The sequence below is a fragment of the Aplidium turbinatum genome, chromosome 5, assembly GCF_918807975.1.
Source record: "Aplidium turbinatum chromosome 5, kaAplTurb1.1, whole genome shotgun sequence".
NCBI lineage: Eukaryota > Metazoa > Chordata > Ascidiacea > Aplousobranchia > Polyclinidae > Aplidium > Aplidium turbinatum.
Genome location: NC_137476.1, coordinates 37,193,106 through 37,214,405, shown reverse-complemented (window position 1 = coordinate 37,214,405; position 21,300 = coordinate 37,193,106). Strand labels below are relative to the sequence as shown.

The window sequence follows — 21,300 nt, the reverse complement described above, 5'->3', positions numbered from 1 at the left end:
GATCAGCGAGGGCTAGGGTTAGAGCATAGATTACTCTATGATTAGAGAACTAGGGTAAGTAGAAACTGCGGTTCGCGGAAACTGCGGAAAAATGTTTGCGTAAATTGCGATCAGCGAGGTTTAGAGGCTAGAGCATAAATTACTCTATGGTTAGGGTAAAGTTTAGCGGAAACTGCGGAAAAAAATTTGCGGAAACTGCGATCAGCGAGGGTTAGGGTTAGAGCATAGATTTCTCTATGGTTAGAGTTAGTGGAAACTGCGGAAAAATGTTTGCGGAAACTGCGATCAGCGGACTTCGGTTTTGAGCTATTTTTTCTCTTGATCTTTTCAGGGAGAAAATTTTAAAATGATTGCGGAAACTGCGATCAGCAACTTCGACTTTTTTTTATTTTTCTCGATCTTTTCAAGGTACGAACTGACGGTCCGAACTGTTCATGGTACGAACTAGGTTGCATCCGTTTTTATGTGCTTTATTGCTTTTTAATATTGATTTATATTTTGTTTTAATCTTAAATTACAAAATCTGATTTTGGAGCAAGTTGCAATTTTGCAAAACTGCAAAATTTAAGATTTATGGCAAAGTTAATAAGCAAAGCAAAAATATGTTTACCTTTTAATGTATTAGCCTCTGAGGCTATACACCGGTACTTAAATGTCAGACAACAAAGTTAGAATTGTTATATATACGAAGTTAGGTTACCGTAGCTTGTGTCATTAATCTTCTCTATGTTCTTCTGTCGATCACATGCACTTGGATTGTATATATACTGGAAAACAATGCAGTACCATGCTTGAAGGTCATCAACATAATTGATTTTTTTTCATTTTATTAAAATATTTACAGGAGATGGTAGCCCAGGCAATAGAAAAATGTCTTTATAGTTTGTTTTTTATTCAATAATTATATCACTGAAGTAGCTTTATGTAAATGTATTTAACAACTTAGATCATATTTACAGTGTTGTGCTTCTGTTAATTGCAGTGTAAAAGTTTGAAAAATGGGGCATGGCTTGTCAGCCTATAGAGATGTTGATGCAGAACCATTGCATAAAACCGAAATATACGAAAAGTTTAAAGACACATCAAGGCCAGTGAGAGGTGAATGCTCAGTTTATTGTGAACTTTTGAGCCACATATTTGTGTTATTATTATTGTCCGAGCATCCCTCAAGGCTGTCAAAGAACACTTTACGCTATGTTCAGGGAGTTTGCTTAACTAAGTTTCCTATCCCATTCTAGCAGACTTAACACCATCACCAACTGTCTTCATGCTTTGTTTTTTTTACTGAACTTGCATTAAAATAGATTTTCACATCACCAAATGATTGAACATAAAGTTGCAAGCATTGCAATAAATAAACTGAAGAAAACTAAAAAGTATATACAGGGTTGATCGGTTTAAACCGGGGCGGTTTAAACCGCCCGGTTAAAACCTGGTTTAAACTGGGCAGTTTTGACCACCTATTGCTGGTCAAAACCCCTTTAGTGTATGAATCAAGTTGCTTTTCAATTGAATTAAAAGTATTACCCTCCAATCCTCCATGTTATTAGTAATGATGTTCAACTATATTTTGTTTTGATCAACATACCCTAAATGCTGGATTTGGAACAAAAAATATTCAACTTCTCTGTTTGTTTTTGATATTTCAATCAGTTGGTTATTTTAATTATTGAGAAAATTCAAATTCTAAAAATAAGTTTCTGATGAACCAAAAAATGCTTGGTAGAACAATGAACAATTTGCACAGCCAACTGAAGTACAAGAATTTATTCCAACATTTTTTTTTATGAAAAACATTTGCCATCAAATTTTATCCAGTTAAAATAAAACAATGCGAATGCATTTTCTAAGATGCTTTAAAAATTAAAGACAGGATAGTTTATGATTCGTTCTTTGAAGCAAAGTACATGTCAAGCCAAGAAAGGATTATCGGAAAAGGAACAAGTTGTGATGCCTCATGCCTATCTACTTTATGCAAGTTAGAACACCTCAATTGAACAATTGGAATTAACAAGTCTCTCACAGTATATTCAAATGCTTCATTCACCAGTCAATTTCATCTTTTCCTTCTCCCTCACCTTCTCCCTCCTCCCTCACCTTCTACCATCTCCCTCACGTTTTCAGTGATTTTCTGGCGAGCACGATCAAGCAACTCATTACGGGGTTTTGACCAGTCAGGTCAGGGTTTTGACCAGTTTTGACCAGTTTAAACCTAGTTTTAACCGGTTAAAACCAGGTTTAAACCGCTCAGTGGTCAAAACCCAGTTTTGACCACTTAGAGATCAACCCTGAAAAAGTAGGCTATTGCTTTTCTTTTGAGAAGGAGCCTTTCTCGCAGGTTAAGGCGCAAGCAAAAATTAAGCAATGCATGAGCACACAGCAAATTACGCCTAGAGCCAGTAAGGAGATCTGATGCAGCGCTTAAGGCTTAGGGTTAATGAGCCTACGGAACAAATATTTGAAACAATAATAGTAAAGTGCTTCTGTGTTATATTTGGCCAATGGCCATTTGTTTATCAAATATTTTTTACATTATTAGTTCCATGACAACGAGGCTATTATGTTGAACAATCAATGGTGTTTGCAGCCCTAACACCTAAGAATCCTAAATATTTCCAACTGGTATCAATCATGTGTTCAATGTGACAATTACTATTACCGTATGCTATAACACCTTGACTATTAGTGCTTTAAATATGTAAAGTTACATAATAGTTCTGCATAATAACTTTACTAACTATGTACGACGTACGTAACTATGTTTATGTAATTTGTAAACAAACACTGATTACTGAATTTCTATCTTTCAGAAATGGTTGCAACAACAAAAGAGATGGACATGGCTAAGGTGCCTCGCAAGCAGAGGGATTACTGTGCGCATGTATGGATGCAGTTTGTAAAGTGTAGGCGAGAATGGTTTCCCGAGTTGTGGAATTGTAACGATATTCTTCACAACTACAAGCATTGCACTGTGAACGAGTGAGTTGTCTACTCTTCATCTACACTGCAAGCAATTTCTTGCTAAGCTTTCCATTGTCACCATGCATAGCTTGGTAGTAGTAGATTGGCATGATGTGCACACTGCACATCAGTGTGAATGATTGCAAATATCATCACTTCACTTGGAATCCAATGATTTCAACAAGCTGCTTGTTCTCTTCTGGCTGGCATGTCCTTATATTATTCTTACCGTAACCCAGTGCACCCACACTATCGACACGTTTTCATTAATCTACAAGGGCGTTTAAATGTAATAATCATGACAGACTATGGTCATGAACCAAATCTGGCCCATTGATTTTCTAAGCAGATAGTGTAAATATTGTAATAAATGAGGTGGGTGAATGAGTATAAATTGTCCTGGTTACGAACATAAAGCTGCAACTCGTGAAGAGACACCACTTTGAGTATGTGGTGCATTCGGGTATGTGGACTGTGGAGTTACCCCTTAATTCTCAAAACTCCCAGGTCTGCTCCGGCCCAGAGCAGTAGTACCTGTCAGAGCCCCAGGTAGGTGTTAAATACCCGGAGAAGGCTTGACTGCACTGCATATGCCCTAACATAACCAAGCCCATAGAAAGGTTCTTAACCCAGAAGCTAAGACAAGCAAAGTCTTATGCTACAACTCAGGGCCTCACTGTCCTTGTCTCAGCACGCTGAGCCAGGGCAGTGAGGTCCCTTTAAAGGGTGAGGCCAGGATTGCACAAACTGTACTTCACCTTAAAACTCCATAACGCAGGCTCAAGTTCACGTCTTAGCTTTAACCCCAAAAGTCCTGTAGCAATAGGAAAGGGATCACGTAGGCAAGTGAGAGATGTCACTGGAAGCCGCAGTCTCTATCCTGCATGCATGCAGTCCAGAAGTATGGGTCGTCTGATGTTGAACTAGGAGACAACAGCAAAACCCTGAACGACCTGGCAGCCCTCTCTGAAGGGAAGCACTGCCTTTTTCACATGGGAAGAGGCCTAGAAAAGATGGCTCAAACAAAGCATGTCTCCACTAAACCCAGTTAGCATACTGCAGCTAACAGGCGTCTCCTAAGTGGTCGAAAGAAAAGAAAGTAGGACTGAAACTTGCTTGCTGGAGTGTTATGACCGTGTTTGACAATGATGTGAAAATTCAACAGAACGACGCTCTGCACTGATTGCTCACAAACTTGCTAGACTGGACATTGATATTGCCTTCATCTGTGAAGCTCGTTTCCCTGATGAAGGCAGGCTTATAGAACAAATGCTGGTGGTCCGTTTTTTGATCTGGCAAACCTCTAGAGTCTAGAAGAAAAACGCCTTTCTAGTGTTGGTTTTATGATCAGGAACACCATTATACCATATAAATTAGTGCATCGAATTGATTTTTCTTGATTCTAGCATTGCAGTAGACCCCACAAAACAACCGTAATTTGTCTCAGTATTGTCAGACGCTGTTGAATAAATTTTCCCGAAACCAGCCTAGAAAATTTGCAATTTTATTTCACCACTCACCAGGGTTTTTTCAGTGAGATCGTTCTTTGTGTGTCTTCAAGGTGCTCTATATTAAGATGTTACCGTCTTAAACGCGGCATTCCCATTTTATATATTTTTCTCTGTTTTCTTCCAAGAATCTCAAAATTTCCCAATCACAATTTTTGTCCCCGTTTAAAATGTTATGAAATTGGAGAAACAATTATTTTATCTGGCATTACTGATTTGTTCTATTGCAATTTGATTGATCATTTTATCACATCTGAGCAATGAGCATTGTGGCTTTTAGGCTTGCAAGATCTGTTTAAATTGGTTAAGGACACCTCAGAAACCGCCGTTTGAAAAGGCAAAAACCGATTTTTGAGAAACAATCACAGTGTACACTATTTACAATACATTGAGCTATTGTTTTTTAACTCTGGCAACATCATCTTTGCAGCATCAAACACAACATGATGGAATATGAGAGAACGAAGAGACTGATGGCGCGGGAGAAGAGAAGGTTGGACAGAAGATCCAGTGAAGAATTAAACGATTAATGAATTTAATTTTTTTTTTTACTTTGTTGACATTTTCACTATTGACCCTTCAACTATCAGAGAACCAGTGAACTGTATTGCGTTTTGACGATGTGGATAGACGTTCAATCAACGTTAGATGGATTATTTTTTGAAAATATCAAACTTTAAATATAAGTTTTGTGGGATTTGAAGCGTTTTGCTTTCATAATGTTGCAACTTTCAACATAAGACAATTGATTGGCGGCTGCTTTATGTGAAGTGTTTTAGCTATTTATGAAAGAACAAGAGCATGGTGTGCGATTGACTGTCGAAATCTCTTTATCAAGCGTCTTTGAGAGCTTAAGCGCGGTTTCGCGTGGGCTACTTGTAGAGGCTTTGAACCACCGTCGCAGGCCTGATCACCGAGGTTGACAGAGCGAAGTTTCCTACTGCTTTTATTCTCTGTGACTTATTCCATTGCCAGATGCCGCTGATCAGAGAGCGTTGCTCAAGCGCACTCTCCGAGAGCCAAAGCAGCGTCGCTTAATTTTGTCGTTGCTTTGTTAAAGGAATATTTGGAATATATGAAATAATTTAGAATATTTCATTAGTAGGCTATGTTGGTTTTTGAGGGGCCTTTAAACATTACCGGTGCTATTTTTTATATCCGCTGCTGGAACTATGCGTTCCCAATGCCACCCGTTAGATTAATAATTAGATTAATTTTTGTAAAAGTAATCCTAAAATATCCTGGCTTTTCAAAAGCTGGTGTCTGCGTATGAGCAGATCTTTCCAGGCTAGATTGAAGGGCAGGAAATCAACTGTCTCGTCGTCCAGGACCCTCAGACCATGTGGAGGCCGGTGGGTTAGGCAGTGGTGGATGACGCGCTCTGTTCAGTGGCACCGCACTCGCATTCCGATGAAGGAGCCAGACCCCACTTGTGGATGTCCGAACAAAAGCGGCCGACGCCAGTCCGCAGGCTGTTAAGCTTGACCCAGGCAAGCCTTGCGAGGGACATCCCCGTGGACGGGGATTGAAAGCTTGTATCGTAAATGTAGATTAGATAATATGGTAATCCTGTGCTGGCTAAGAGCCTATTATCGCAAAAATAGCCTAGGCTACACATTTTTCTTCAAAAAACAACACTTTTTGGGAATAGAGGAGAGTGGGGTTAGTTGGAAGGCGGGGTTAGTTGAAAAATTATCATTTTTTTTAAATCTCGATGACTTTTTTAAATATTTACTGCCACCATGTGATGTAATTTATAAAAACACATAACCCATGTTAGTTTCGATTTGTTGAGTTTTGTCTGTTTGGCAGACAATTTTGTATTTTCTTACTTTCGAAGTTAAATTTTTGGCGTTTTAAGAAACATCTTTTGCGTCGATGTCGTTAAAGATAAGCAGTAAGTATTTTGGTGTGTGTCAGCTGTAGGTGTTCTACAACACCAAGAAATAAACAAATTTCAGTCAAATGCACCATTGCACCATGCTTGAATATTTTAGGAAAATAATTTGTCGTATGCTAATGGGGCTAGTTGGAAAATAGTGGGTGGGGTTAGTTGGAAAATGTTTTGATACCAGTATGAAGATGTAATATGATGCGAGTATATCGTCGTGGTATGATAGTACGTAGTATAAGCTCCCATGCACTTGTTTTAAGCAGATATAGCCTACTGGTAAAATTATAATTTGAATAGCTTTGAAAAGTGCAATATATACGGTATCACAAGTTTTAAGAATAGTTTATTAAAAAACGTTTTTACGATGATTAGGTGTAGAATTCATTGCATTTGATTTTATAGCAGGTAAACATATTTGCTTACAACCTCATGTAAATGTTTGCTGGTTGAAAAAAGAGTATCCAGTTAATTAGCGTGCAGTGAACTGACGTTTTCCAACTAACTCCAGGCCTGGGGTTAGTTGGAAGATCAATTGTAGGCTATGTTTGTTTATTTTAAATTTGCATTAAAAGTTAAATTGACTGAATACTTATTTTTAGTTGTATGATAGGGGACAACATAGGCGGTAATTTAAGCCGCTTCAAGTTGTCAGGTTATGCACCAATTGCTTTAAATTCTACTTAAAAAAAAACTTTCCAACTAACCCCAGTCTCCCCTACTGCCCCCAAGACAATCTTGCGTAGCCTACGCCACTGGGACAGACTATGATGGATCTTCATTCCTAATGACGAGAAGCAACCCGGGCTTTGTAAAGCACTTTTCCCAATTCAAGAACATTTTCAACGTTCAGATCATGCAGTGTTCTATACCAGTGATTTTCAACCTTTTTTGGCCCATGGACCATATTTTTAAAAGAAATATAGCCTACGACGGACCACTTTCCTATGTTGACGCCTCATGAACGCGACTAGTCGAAACTGTATTGCACATAGGTCAGAAAACTCAAGGGCGTGTTCAATCGTAGTCCTTAATAAAATAATACGTAATTAACTAATTAAGCAAGCCTTCTTAAGTTGCACACTCAACCTTAATTACTTGAACACACATAATTTTAATTTCAAATTTTATTCTAACAAAACACCATGCACAGTTGCACATTGCTTCAATAAAATGATAATGTCATGGTAATGTCTCAGTCGTCAGTTTTGCTTTCTCAGCAACAGGAGCTTCTGACATTTTGTTAATTTGAAAGCAGTGCAGAATACAGTCGGCTGCTTTTTAGCGTTTGAAAAAATATATAACATGTGACATTCATAAAATAATTTAATTAATATTCAGTGAAACAGCGAATAGCTCTACTCTCCCTAAAGAAACTTTGTACCATGAAGAAGCGCAATCTTCTTGCACCGACAACAATTACAGCAACATATGATTTATTGATTAGGCCTGCTAGCTCCTCACGTAAGCCTTGAACAGTTCAATAGCCTACTTGTCAACTAGTAAGATAAGTTCAAAAACCACTGAGCTTATGAGAAGTTCTTTTATTTTGCATCACCAGCATATGCGAAAAAAAACAAAACGAAAATCAATACAAGATTACAAAGTGAGCTAGGTTGTTTGCTGATGATGATAGGAGTGGCAGAAGGACCGAACTGGTCATCAAGTCTGCCACACCCGTGTGGTGTCATAGCTTATTTGACATGGAACGATGTCAGAGTTAAACGCAAATATATATTATATACAACATAAAAAATAATACACATACGAAATTAAACAGTAGGCTACAATATAAAAACAGGAATACAAGAAATGATGCAGAAATACAAAATGGCATACCTACATACAACACACAACATAGCATAGGTGGTAAGATAAAAGCGAATATACAGCAATTAGTGAGATACGGTGAGAATAAGTAGAAACAGTTTGATGGTACTATACCAATTAAAATTAGCCTACTTACACTCAGACATTAAGTGCAGTTTTAATTTTTTAGAAAACATACTAACTTAATTGTTTGAACTTTTCTTAGCTGTTCCGGTAATTTGTTTCAAGTGTTTGTTCCAAGAAATGTAATTGAGCGTTGGCCAAGCTTTGTACGCATTCTTGGTTTAAAACGCATGCCTTTCTTTGCACCTCTGTTACTATATAGTAATGCTTATCTAGCACTTCCAAAAAAATCGAACAAAAATCACGAAGTGAACGTGATTATTACATCACGCTGACATACAATCATACATGCTACAATTGCTACATACTTTCTTACACCTGTATACAGTCCTTACATAATTTCCTGTAGTAGGCTAAATGATACAATTTTGAAGAACGTTTTATAAAGGATTTATAGACCAATAGAAATTCCTGGTGGACCACCAGTGGTCCACCTGGACCACGTTGAAAATCACTGTAGGCTACTATATACCACGTGGCCTAACCGGAAGTGAGTAAAAATATTCCCACAACAAACCGATCAGATCACGTAGTGACAATGTAGGCTATACGTACCGTAGTGGGTAAGTTTCTTGCAAGTCGGCAGTTGTGAACAGAGCAAATGGCAGTTGAGCAAGTGACAACTGAGCTAGCAACATTTCAGTTAACACCTACAGACTTCAGTCTCATCACACAAAACATAGCCTACAGATCTTTTAAACGAAAGGATGTTTTGTTCATTGACTTCACTAAGCAGAAGTGATGGACGGCCTTGGAGCGGCCTTGGGATGGACGACAAATGGCTCCTCGTGCCCCATCCTGTGAGTACCATCTGCTTTCAACCAGATGAGAAACGAAATTTGTCAACAAAGAGCCTCCACCCGGACGGCACAGCTGCAAGGGGCAATTGATAGCAAGTTCAGACGCCCCACCATTCTGCAGCTCAACATAGAAGGCTACACAACAAGCAAGACCAAAGTTGTGGAGCAGCTTGCCCATACCAACCGGGCACTCGTCATCCTCCTCCAGGAGACCCACTGCATTTCTGCAGATAGGCTAGCCATTCCCAACTACATGCTAGCTGGGTCTACCTTAAGCAGGAAGCACGGCATTGCCACGTTTGTGCATGAGAGCCTGAAGTGGACGTTTGTCGACCAATCTCCAACTGATGCCGAGATTGAGTGGGTGTGCATATGTATCTCAGACTACAACATCGTCAACATCTACAAGCCCCCACCCTCGCGAATGTTGCCATCATCCCTTCCAACGTTCCCCTCCCCCAGTCTCTACGCTGGCGACTTCAACTGCCAGCACATCGACTGGGGCTACAACAACACAAGCAGCGACGGAGAATTGCTGGCTGACTGGGCCTCCACAAACCATCTTGCCCTCCTATTCAATCCAAAGGAACCAGCCAGTTTTCACTCCGGCCGCTGGGGAACAGGGACAAACCCTGACTTGGCCTTCGCGAGTGTCGACAGCTCTCTTCCAGACAGACGTGTGCTTGAGAAGTTCCCGCGGTCCCAACACCGGCCGTCCCTCATCATCGCCCCAAAACTTGTGGCTCCTGTCCCGAGTTCACCGGTGAAGCGATGGAACTTCAAAAAAGCCGATTGGAATCAATACAGCCTCCTGACCAATGAGTCTGCTGCAAAGTTACCACCGACTGAAACATGCAACGCAGACGAGGCATACCAGGACTTCTGCAATGCCATAATAACTGCGGCAAAGGCCACAATACCACGTGGCCATCGAACCAGCTATAAACCATGCTGGGACTCTGAGTGTGAATCTCTCTACCGCTCATACCTAGCCGCCACAAGTGGTGCTGCTTCTAACACCGCCGCCACCAGACTACTTGAGCGGCTGGACACAAAGAAGCTTGAGCGGTGGAACGAAGCTGTCCAAACCATCGACTTCTCACACTCAAGCCGCAAAGCATGGAGCATCATCAACAACCTCACTGGGCGCTCAGCAAACTCCCCTCGTCAGTGCCCCGTTTCTGCTAATGCCATCGCTTCCCAGCTAGTGCAGAACGGGGTGTACAAGACAAAGGACCGTAAGGCATCCCGCCTTGTTGCCAAGGAAGTATCTGCCCTATGGCAAGTGGAAACACCACCAGAAGAAACAATCTCTGGAGACTTCACTCCAGAGGAATTCTCCACCGCCCTCCGCCTAGTGAAACCACACAAGTCTCCAGGGCCCGATAAGATCTGCCCTGAGCTTGTGCTCCATGCTGGCCATGCCCTAAAGTCCTGGTTACGTAGATTCCTCTCTTCCTGCCTGCACCACCACACAATCCCAAAAATCTGGAGAAGAGCTTTAGTAGTTGCGATCCCTAAGCCTCACAAGCCACCAGAGGACCCAAGGAGTTATCGTCCGATATCCCTCCTCTGTGTTCCTTTCAAGATCCTCGAAAGACTGATCTATGCCCGCGTCAACCCAATCATCGACCCGCTCCTTCCAAAAGAGCAAGCTGGGTTTCGGCGCGGAAAATCCACTGTAGATCAGGTCACACTGTTGACCCAAGACATCGAGGACTGCTTTGAGGCAAAAAAGAAGGCCGGCGCTGTCTTTCTAGATCTCACAGCTGCCTATGATACTGTATGGCATCGCGGCCTTACTTACAAGCTGCTTCGCCTGCTTCCTGACCGACATATGGTCCATATGATTATGGAACTCGTCAGGAATCGAAGCTTCACCCTCACCACCGGCAACCCACGGCGAAGCAGACTGAGACGCCTGAAAAACGGCGTCCCACAGGGATCGGTCCTGGCTCCCCTTCTCTTCAACATCTACACCCACGACCTGCCAACCACGGTCTCCGCAAAATACGCTTATGCGGACGATCTGGCAATTCTCCACTCCACAAAGTCGTGGGAAAATCTAGAAGACACCTTGAGCCAGGACATGCAAACCATCTCAGCTTATCTCCAGAACTGGCGACTGAAACTCAGCGAAACCAAAACTGTGGCGGCAGCTTTCCACCTACACAATCGGGAAGCTGATCGTGAGCTACATGTCCACAACAACGGAAAACCTCTGTCCTTCTGCCCCGAGCCAAGGTATCTTGGGGTGACACTAGACAGATCGCTCACATACCGCCACCATTTGGTGTCACTGCGCAAGAAACTGACATCCCGCGCTGCATTACTGAAGCGCCTGGCAGGCTCTAGCTGGGGGGCGAGGGCTGACACTTTGCGAATAGCAGCCTTAGCCCTTGTCTACTCTTCAGCAGAGTACTGTGCACCTGTCTGGTGCCGCAGTGCTCACTGCCACAACATCGACACTGCCATAAACAGCGCCCTGCGCACAGTGACCGGATGCCTGCGTCCCACACCATTGGACAATCTCCCCATTCTCGCTGGCATCCAACCTGCTGAGCTTCGTCGCGAAGAAGCCACTCTGTCCCTCGGTCGACGGGCACTGGAGCCTAACCATCTTCTCCACCACAAGATCTCTGCCTTCCCAAACGGGCACCCCCGCCGACTGAAATCAAGACACCCATTCGTACCAGCCGCTCGGCTTCTGATCAACGAAGCTGATGAACAAGACATCTCTGCGGCTACTTGGGCGGACCATAAATGGAATTCTGAATGGAAGTCAAGCACCACCAGACTCCATTCATTCATCCCCGACGCCGACACACGCCCCATCGGCCTGACACTACAGAGACAGGCATGGGTGCGCCTCAACCGTCTCCGTACGGGCGTCGGGCTTTTCCGCTCAACCATGCACCAATGGGGAATGGCTTCTTCCTCCTCCTGTGAATGTGGTGCCGAGGAACAGACCGCAGACCACATCATCAATGACTGTACCATCTTCAAACCACCTAACGGAGTGGAAGGTCTGCGCGTCATGGATGATGAAACTAAAGACTGGCTGCTCTCTAGCAGCCTTCCAGTGTAGTCCGGGAACATCGTGAATCTGGGGTGGTAAAAGGATAGACCCTCGGCCCCAGAAGCTCAGACGACGACGACGACGACTAAGCAGAAGTTGAGTGACTGGCACGAATGTTTGCGTTGACTGCAGGCTACAGGAATGCTCGTTTGAAGCAACGGAAACTTCTGCATGAGGTCCCATTCCAGCATTCATAGAACGAAAACAATAGAAGACAGGATTATGAAAGTGACGCAAAGAATAGGCAATCTATTCTTTTCTTCCAGCTTCAGCCATTTCAAATACCAATACTCTGGTCTGGAGTATTTTTAGTTGCACAAACATGAATAATCGAGTCATTGTTGGACATTCGTATCGTATTGAACAAAGTTCTAGTTTAAAGTAACGTTTGGTTTGGTAACAATGACATTGACAAAAATTTGTATTTAGTGGTTTGACGAACAATTTGGATAATTAATCTTACTCAAAGTTATTGTTATAAACATGAAAATGATTGCAATTGTTGGCCTCATCTGTCTGGCTTTCTCTCTCTCTCAGATGGGCAACTTACTTGTAAGCAAGGATTGCAGGGGAGCACTAGCCGGGAAAATTTCCAGTTCAAAGACATAGAGTGTCCTCCTGTTGCCACTAGATGTGCTCGAGTTGAACTTTTAATCACCCGTATGGGAACTCAATGTAAGAACAAATCATTGACTGAATGGTTATCTGGGATATTCAACAACTATCGTTAAACAATTTGCGATTTATAGGCTACTGTACAGTTCAGTATCGATGTTTATAGTTCAAACTATAAAAAAGGTGTAGAAAAAAAATATTTTGTAAGGTATGAAAAACTGCACAGAATGCTGATGGATGAGTTTTTGCCTGCGAGGTCTTCCATCCATGAGATGTGGCGAAAGGAAGAACTGTCCCTGCAGAGCGTTGCTTTTAGCATTACAAACAATTTGTTATTACAAACAATTTATTATTAGTCATTACAAACAATTTGTCAAAGATGAATTTGGTGTCATCTTTTTCATTAGCATACTTTTGTATAGGCTAACCTGGGAAAGTTAATTGCTTTATTATATTTGTGGTGTTTTTATTGTTACTGACAAACTTCTTATTTAAGCTTATTCTGCATTCATTTTGTGACTCGTTTGTTAATATTTGGCTTTTTTCTCTTTTGAAGTCTACTGTACTAAAAAAGCCACCTGTTTTTCTTTGATTGGAATTGTTTTTGCCTCTGTCGCATTTGTGTTTGCACCTGTGGTTTGTTTTCGTTAAATCAATAACTTATTATTGTCTAAAACGTTTTTTGCCTAGACTGGATAAAGTGCAGGCCTTACTTATTAGAAGAAATGGTGTATTGAAAACGACAATAATAAAACGAAACAAACAGTTGCTTACCGAATTCTTACATATTCCCTAGTCACTCCAAATCTCCAGTTCTCCAGATTTATAAAACAATGACCACTCCAGTCCATGCCAAAACGTAAAAAGAAAGATCAACTAGCAAAAATTGTTAATGCATGGCCGGGTCACTCAAGCATGAAAATAGAATGGAGCAGAGATACAACAATAATATTAAATGGGCGGGGAATCGTTTCTAACATACCCACCCCCAAAACCAGAGTTTAACAAATGAGGGTTTTACCACTGTAAAACGATTACAACGAAGCAAAACACAAACAAATTAATTGCCACAAGGTGGCCAAATAAACGACAATGAACATGAATTATGCAAATATCGACAAGTCAGAATCAAAGCTATTCGAGGTTAGCAAGGGTCACAACTACAACACAATACCTGGCTTGCATAACACACAAACCTAATAGAACATACATAACAGTAGCTCGAAGACACGCCCAAGAAGAGTTAATAAACCCTTTTGACCAACATGCTTAGCGATTGCTAAGAATAAGCACAAAAACATAAGTCTACCGACAACTGGAAGTCAGTATAAACGGATACACGAAAAACAAATGAAAACATACATGGTACCAGTGGCAAAAGTGGGGATATGGCATAAACAAAAGCACACATACAACCTAATACTGCGCAATGCTATGACCAGCGCAAGTGACATTAACGTCAGAGCAACAGTAGGCTACCAGAAAAAACACGCGACTGTTAAGTCGAGTCGTGATAATTAAGCAATGAATTGACAAAACACAAAAAATAATATCGCACATAGCAAAAGCATTAGTAGTGAGACAGGTGTGTGAAATAGTCAGACCAAAAACAGAGCTAGACTGCTACAGTGTAAATAACTGCAGTATGCAAATAGAAACAACACTATTAATGGGAGTCAATAACACAGTTATGGCAGAACTGCTGGATGCAAATGCATCGACGACACCGCGTTAGCTGCGGTAGTGAGGAGCACAAGAATAATAATAGTAAAATAAACACAAACACGCAATACAATTCAAAACTGAAACCTAAGTAGCATGAGAAATGTCCGTTGTGCAATCGTGCCAACCAGCCAGCCTAGAAAACAAAATTGTCATTTTTAAGAGTCCATACTGCCCTCTAGCAGGCAGATCTTTCTGATGTCGCGAACAAACTCAGTACCGTCAGCAACTTTTACTCGCACGCGTCTGACAAGTTTATTAGTGTCCGGCATAACTTCTTTTACAATAGCCTTGGGCCAGTGCCCACGTTTAGTTGCCTCGTCCGCTACCAGTACCAAATCGCCTGGTTTCAAGCTTGGAGATGTGCCAAACCACTTTTGTCGGGGCTGCAGCAGAGGGAGATATTGCAACAGCCATTGTTCCCAAAACTTGTCTGTGAGGTATTGGGTCTTTCTCCAAGAGCGTCGATAACCGTCAGCCTTCATAAAAACATCTGGCGGTAGGGTGTCACAAGCTGAACCGGTGAGTATCATACTTGGAGTCAGGGCTTGCAGGTCATCTGGTGACGATGGGAGCGAAGTGATGGGACGATCGTTTAAAATTCTTTCAATCTCTGCTACCAGCGTTAGAAGGTCGAACTCATCCAACGTAGCGTTTCCTACCAGCGACCGCATCAATTTTCTTAATAAACGAAAAAATGTTTCGTAGAAGCCGCCTTGATGTGAAGCACGCGGAGGGTTGAAGTGCCAGTTCGTTTCATGCCGAAGTAAGGCATCGGTGACTTTCTTTTGATGGAGGTTCTTGAGTCCTTGCCGAAGTTCGCGGTCTGCAGCAACAAAGTTTCCTCCGTTGTCACTGTACAGATCAGTAGGACAAACGTTTCTACGGCTGCAGAATCTTCGGTAGGCTTGAAGGAATGCACTTGCCTCCAGGGATTGCACGACCTCAAAGTGCACAGCACGGGTCGCCAAACAATTAAAAATACAAACATATCGCTTAACACTGCTGCGGCCGCTCTTTACCATCAATGGACCAAGAAGGTCAGTGCCAGCAGCTTGAAAAGGAATGGATTTGTTTACGCGTGGAGCAGGTAAGTTGCCCATCTGCTGTTTTCCGGCGGTAGCTTTCCAAAAACGACAGTTCATACAGGAATGCAAGACCCTTTTGACAGCTGATCGCCCTTTGACAATCCAATAACGGGAAGCAATGGCGGTAAGGACTTGTGAGCATCCCATGTGTCCTTCTCGTTCGTGATACCTCATGATCACTAGATCGGTGATTGGGTGCTGATGTGGGAGAATGATCGGATGCCTTCTTCCGCTTGACAGAGAAGATTGTTGCAATCGCCCACCAACTCGTAACGTTCCGTTAACAACATAGGGGTTTAGGGACTGTAGCTCCTTCAAAGCCACATGCTTCTTCAACTGCAAGTCGGACACGAGTTCCACCGGGGCGTCAAATCCTGGGTGGTTATGGAGAACTGCGAACACCGTCGGGTATGCTTGATGCTGGGCGGCTGTGACAATGGCAAGTTCAGCTTCGTCCATCTCCTCGACACTGAGCGAATCTGTCTTAACAGTCAAGGAGTCATCTCGGCATTTCCTTTTCAGGTACAATTTGAAGCGAAGCAACCATGCAACCGTTCTTTGCAGATCGTGGAAATGCGAGTAGCGGGTAAACAACCGACATAGAGAGTCTGAGTCCGTAATCGTGTGTTGCTGAGCTGAGCAACGTTCAATGTTTTTAACCTCTGGATCGTCTGACGAAATTCCGCCAACAAAGTCGGGCTGGTTTGGCCAATTGCTCGTGACATCATGCAAAAACTTAGGACCATTAAACCAAAGCTTAGCGGTATTAACTTTATCAGGCCAAACTCCCCGAGACGCGAGGTCAGCGGGGTTTAAGGTAGTCGGTACATAATGCCATTGATTGACACTGGTAAGCATGTGAATAGTGCTCAGCCTATTAGCCACAAAGGTGTGGAAACGAGTCGAAGTATTATTAATGTAACGCAGCACAACAGTTGAGTCTGTCCATAAGACAACACAATTGAATTTAAAATCACACTCCGTCAGGATAAAATTGCAGACTTTGGCAGCGAGCACAGCAGCAGTGAGCTCCAGGCGAGGTACGCTAACAGGCTTTAATGGAGCCACTCGAGCCTTGCCAAATAGAAAATTACAAATTACTACAGAATCATCATAAAACACTTTAACATAAAACACGACCCCATAGCCACTGGTACTGGCATCACAAAAACCATGCAATTCAAAGCGGATAGCACATTTACCAAAAAGAGTCAGGCTTCTAGCGATGGAAACACATTCAAGCTCTGGAAGGGCCTTTAACCAAGCTTCCCAATTAATGTTTACTGGCCCAAGGCCATTAAGGGGTTCATCCCAATCAAGTTGAGCGTCACATGCCTGCTGCAGGAGTTGCCTAGCAGGTAAAATGAAGGGTTGTATTAGACCTAGTGGGTCGTATGTTTGCGAAATCATGGAGAGAACGCCTCTCCGGGTGTTAGGCTTTTGTTGGATACTCACCCTCACCTCCATGCAATCGCTCGCAGCATTCCACACAACACCAAGGGTTTTCTGCGTTGGAAGCTGGCACTGAGGCAAATCGACCTTCGACGCCAAGTCTTCCTGCAACACAGAACTCAAGACCTCTGCACTGTTAGACAGGAATTTAGTTAAATGGAAGCCGCCACTTTGTAATAGTTCACGCAGTTGTTGTATTAGTTCGATAGCCTGGTCCGGCGATTCACATGAATGACAAATATCGTCAACATAAACATTTTTTAAAACTGAGTTAACAGTGTTTTGATCGGCACCTGCTTCATTGTCTTTGGCAGTCATCCGAAGCGCGAAGGCAGCACAGCATGGCGACGACTTTGCTCCAAACACATGAGTTTGCATACGGTAGTCGACAGGTTCCCCCTTGAGATCATCGTCCGGATACCATAAGAATCGAAAGGCATCCCTGTCTCCTTCGTCTACACGTACTTGGGAAAACATGGCCTTAATATCGCCCACAACAGCGATCGGATGTTGCCTGAAGCGAAACAATGTTCCTACAAGGTTATTGGTGAGATCTGGGCCATGAAGCAGCTTGTCATTTAATGACACGCCTTTAAACTTCGCGCTGCAGTCGAAAACGACTCTAAACTTGGCCGCATTGGTCGTGCAGTGATGGGGCACATAGCACGTCTTCCCTGGTGTGTCTACCACACCAGTTTCAAGTGGCACAGCATAGCCACATTTAACATATTCCTGCATTTTACCACGATACTCATTGAATAACTCCGGGTCAGCAATAAATCGGCGCTTCATTCCCTCTAAGCGCTTGAGTGCCATAGAGCGATTATTGCACAAGTCCGGGTCTTCATCCTTCCACAACAGCCCTACAGAATAGTGTCCATCCACCTTCTTCACCGTGTCCTGCATGATCTGCAGCGCACGTTTATCCTCAATTGAAGGACAGGGTACCTGTGGCTCACCGATGTCATTAAAATCCTGCAACAACACATTTAACATTCTATCGCAAGACTCTTTTACGCTAAGAAAGTTTACCATTACTGGTGAGTTGAGTTGCCTATCGCCGCCATCTTTCCCATAAATGGTCCAACCCAGAAGAGTGTGCAGTCCACATGGTTCTCCTGGTGCGCCAGTACGAACTTCCTGCAAAAGATAAGCCTGGTGAAGATCGCTACCCAATAACAACTCAACCTTCCTATCTTTTAGTTCAGGGAACTTTAAGTCCTCCAAATGACTATATGCACTACTAAGTGCTTCGGTGGGGATACTGTGGCTGACATCAACAATCTGGTCCATCACCAGAGCATCTGCAACGGAAAACACAGCCTGCTCTTCCATTCCCTGCACAGCCAAAAAATCAATTTTCTTGTCATGAAAGGAGACAGCATTGGTGGTCAGCAACTCCACATTGCTTTTTGTCGCAGCAACCCCTAAGCGAGATACGAGGCTTGAGGAGCATAGACTGACGCTAGAACCTTCATCGATAAAAGCATAAGTATAGGTATAGTTGGAGGGGTCCCCAGCCCATACCTTAACTGGCAAAACCTTAAAAATTGTTGTCCCAGATGTTGCTGGCACAGTTGCGGACGTTGTTGCTGAGATGCCCTTCTTCAGAGCAGAGGGGCTTTCCTCTTCCACACGGTTTACATGCAGAAGTGAATTATGCCTCGATCCACACGTTGCACAAGATTTCTTAAATCTGCAATCAACCACTCTGTGGCCTGCTCTCAAGCAACAAAAACACAGTCTATGCTTTTGCACCAGGGTTCTTCTTTCTGCAACAGGCTTTTGTTTAAACATCTCACACTTCCATAGGGCATGCGACTCTGCACACAAACAACAGGACTCTTGCTTATGGTTAGCAGATTGGGAAATCTGCTCTTGGGTTGTGCAAACCGAAGCACGCTTGTAGCCACCTTGCGGATTAGATCGAGCCATCGTTGGTTGTAGAGCTCTCTTAACATCTTTGCCTGGTTGCATAAGATGGCCATATTGGCTGTCGGCTCGAGAGGCTGCATCCTCGACCAAGACTCTTAAATCGCCAAACGTGGCACAGTCCGATCCCAAGTGATTAACATTAACAAACTGCTCCTTTAACTTATAAGGAAGTCGCAGGAACAGCCGTTGAAGCACCTCATCACTGTTTAAAAGATGGGACTTACCCCAGCCATCGAAACTGACTTCACACTTATACATCTTGTCGCAAAGCTTTGTGAGGCCCGGCGCATCCCACTCTGAAATAGGGGGTCCTTGCAGCAAATCTTCCTTCACTTTGGCCATGAGTTTTCCAGGGTTGCCAAACCTTTTTCTCAATCTATCCCATGCCATTCCATATGCTCTTTCATTATTTTGCAAGCAACTCAGGCCAGAAATTACTTCCAAGGCCTGGCCTACACAATTGTCCTCCAAAAAGGCGATGCGATCTTCAAAGCTTAGATAGTTTGACTCAATGTATCGTTCAAAACGCCTTTTAAAGTTAAAGAACTTTAACACATTGCCGTCAAACTTCTCCAGCGACAACCGAGGACCATGAACATTTTGAAACCCTGCACTGAGCTGGGGTTGAGGCACGACGATGGGAAATTCACTACTATTATTAGCTTCAGTGCGAAAGGGAGATGTGTAAGGATTAAGAATATTACTAGCACTACTGCTGCCCTGAAGGATACCCTGTTCTGCTTTTAAAGGTGGTATCTTTACACCACTCTCACGGGGTGTCACGTGACTGCTAGACTCAGCAGCTTTGCCTGTGTCACTGCCTGCATCCATAACTACCGATGATGTTTGATGTGACACTTGCTTGGATTGTTCTCGGCAGCTTCGAAGGAGGGTAGAGCAGGCTTCAAGCAAACCATAAATGCTTTCCCCCATACGGTTGATCCTAGATTCCATTGAGCCTGATTGCTGTGGTTTGCATTTGAGTAAATCTAAACGTTTAAGGGAGAGCTTCCTTTGAAGTTCGAGGCATCTTTTCTTTACCTCCAAAACTTCAGAAGAACTCAGGAAATCATCACTTGAGCATAGCTCCATGTCGATGGAAGTTATGCCAAGCTCGATTTCAACCAGCTCTTGTTCTAACACAACGAGACCTGGCAGCTCTTCGCTAATGTCATGTTGACCACTAATATTAGAGGCGGCCTCATGCTGCTCTGTTGAGCCACTAGCATAACCATTTGGCTTACCCCGTCTTGGGGTTTGCTTGGGCTTTTTACGAGCCATAATTAACACACAGCAATATACAAGCTACAAAAAACAAAATCTGTATGGTACTTACCTTTGGTGAGGTGACAATTGACCTTCACGATGTTACGGAGAATGTCAGTAAGCAACCTACTAAAATTACAGGGTTTAACGGTAACCAGTTCTACCTGACTAGAACAATGGCCTGACAGAGTACAGGCTTAGAAGCTTCAATCTTTGGCAGACCTGACAAGACTGCCCAAAGTGAAGATCTATTTACAAAATTTAAACCAAGTTTACAACGTGGCGGGCTCAAAGGCACAAACCAAAAAATGAATCCTTGGCAGACCTGAAAAGACTACCCTAGGATAACAAACAACTAGTTACAAAGTTCAAAGAAACTTTACAGCATGGCAGGCTCAAAGGCACACACCAAAAAAATGAATCCTAGGCAGACCTGAAAAGACTACCCTAGGATAACAAACAAATTACAAAATTCAAACAAACTTTACAGCATGGCAGGCTCAAAGGCACAAACCAATAGTGAATCCTTGGCAGACCTGACAAGACTACCCTAGGATAACAAAACAAATTACACAACTAGCTAAAGTGAGCTAGACAAAGGCACATACCATAAATGAATCCTTGGCAGACCTGAAAAGACTACCCTAGGATAACAAACAAATTACACAACTAGCTAGAGTTAACTAGACAGGCATAACCTTGCACCAAGCAAAGGTATGTTTTATAAATGATGTCTAAAACGTTTTTTGCCTAGACTGGATAAAGTGCAGGCCTTACTTATTAGAAGAAATGGTGTATTGAAAACGACAATAATAAAACGAAACAAACAGTTGCTTACCGAATTCTTACATATTCCCTAGTCACTCCAAATCTCCAGTTCTCCAGATTTATAAAACAATGACCACTCCAGTCCATGCCAAAACGTAAAAAGAAAGATCAACTAGCAAAAATTGTTAATGCATGGCCGGGTCACTCAAGCATGAAAATAGAATGGAGCAGAGATACAACAATAATATTAAATGGGCGGGGA

General features: G+C 42.7%; 2 protein-coding genes across 2 annotated transcripts; one reads left to right on the top strand and one right to left on the bottom strand.

Moving 5' to 3' along the window:
• The first annotated feature begins 956 nt into the window (after positions 1-956).
• On the top strand, positions 957-5,285 carry LOC145770706 (NADH dehydrogenase [ubiquinone] 1 beta subcomplex subunit 7-like). Its single transcript, XM_082582402.1, has 3 exons — positions 957-1,098; positions 2,811-2,979; positions 4,900-5,285. The coding sequence occupies exons 1-3, from the start codon at positions 999-1,001 to the stop codon at positions 4,997-4,999; spliced, it is 369 nt and encodes a 122-aa protein (XP_082438528.1). The 5' UTR covers positions 957-998; the 3' UTR covers positions 5,000-5,285.
• A 9,402-nt stretch (positions 5,286-14,687) lies between these two features.
• Positions 14,688-20,285, bottom strand: LOC145771239 (uncharacterized). Its single transcript, XM_082582974.1, has 2 exons — positions 16,820-20,285; positions 14,688-16,558 (listed from the first exon to the last, which is right to left on the bottom strand). The coding sequence occupies exons 1-2, from the start codon at positions 20,283-20,285 to the stop codon at positions 14,688-14,690; spliced, it is 5,337 nt and encodes a 1,778-aa protein (XP_082439100.1).
• Between the last annotated feature and the right edge of the window lie 1,015 nt (positions 20,286-21,300).

Excerpts from the sequence above, each read along its gene's own strand:
- LOC145770706 (XM_082582402.1), top strand. The coding sequence starts at position 999 with ATGGGGCATGGCTTGTCAGCCTATAGAGATGTTGATGCAGAACCATTG. Across the intron at positions 1,099-2,810 it reads CACATCAAGGCCAGTGAGAG|AAATGGTTGCAACAACAAAA; the intron begins GTGAATGCTCAG and ends TCTATCTTTCAG. Across the intron at positions 2,980-4,899 it reads AAGCATTGCACTGTGAACGA|CATCAAACACAACATGATGG; the intron begins GTGAGTTGTCTA and ends TCATCTTTGCAG.
- LOC145771239 (XM_082582974.1), bottom strand. The coding sequence starts at position 20,285 with ATGGCTCGTAAAAAGCCCAAGCAAACCCCAAGACGGGGTAAGCCAAAT. Across the intron at positions 16,559-16,819 it reads TAGAAGCCTGACTCTTTTTG|ACTCAACTGTTGTGCTGCGT; the intron begins GTAAATGTGCTA and ends TCTTATGGACAG.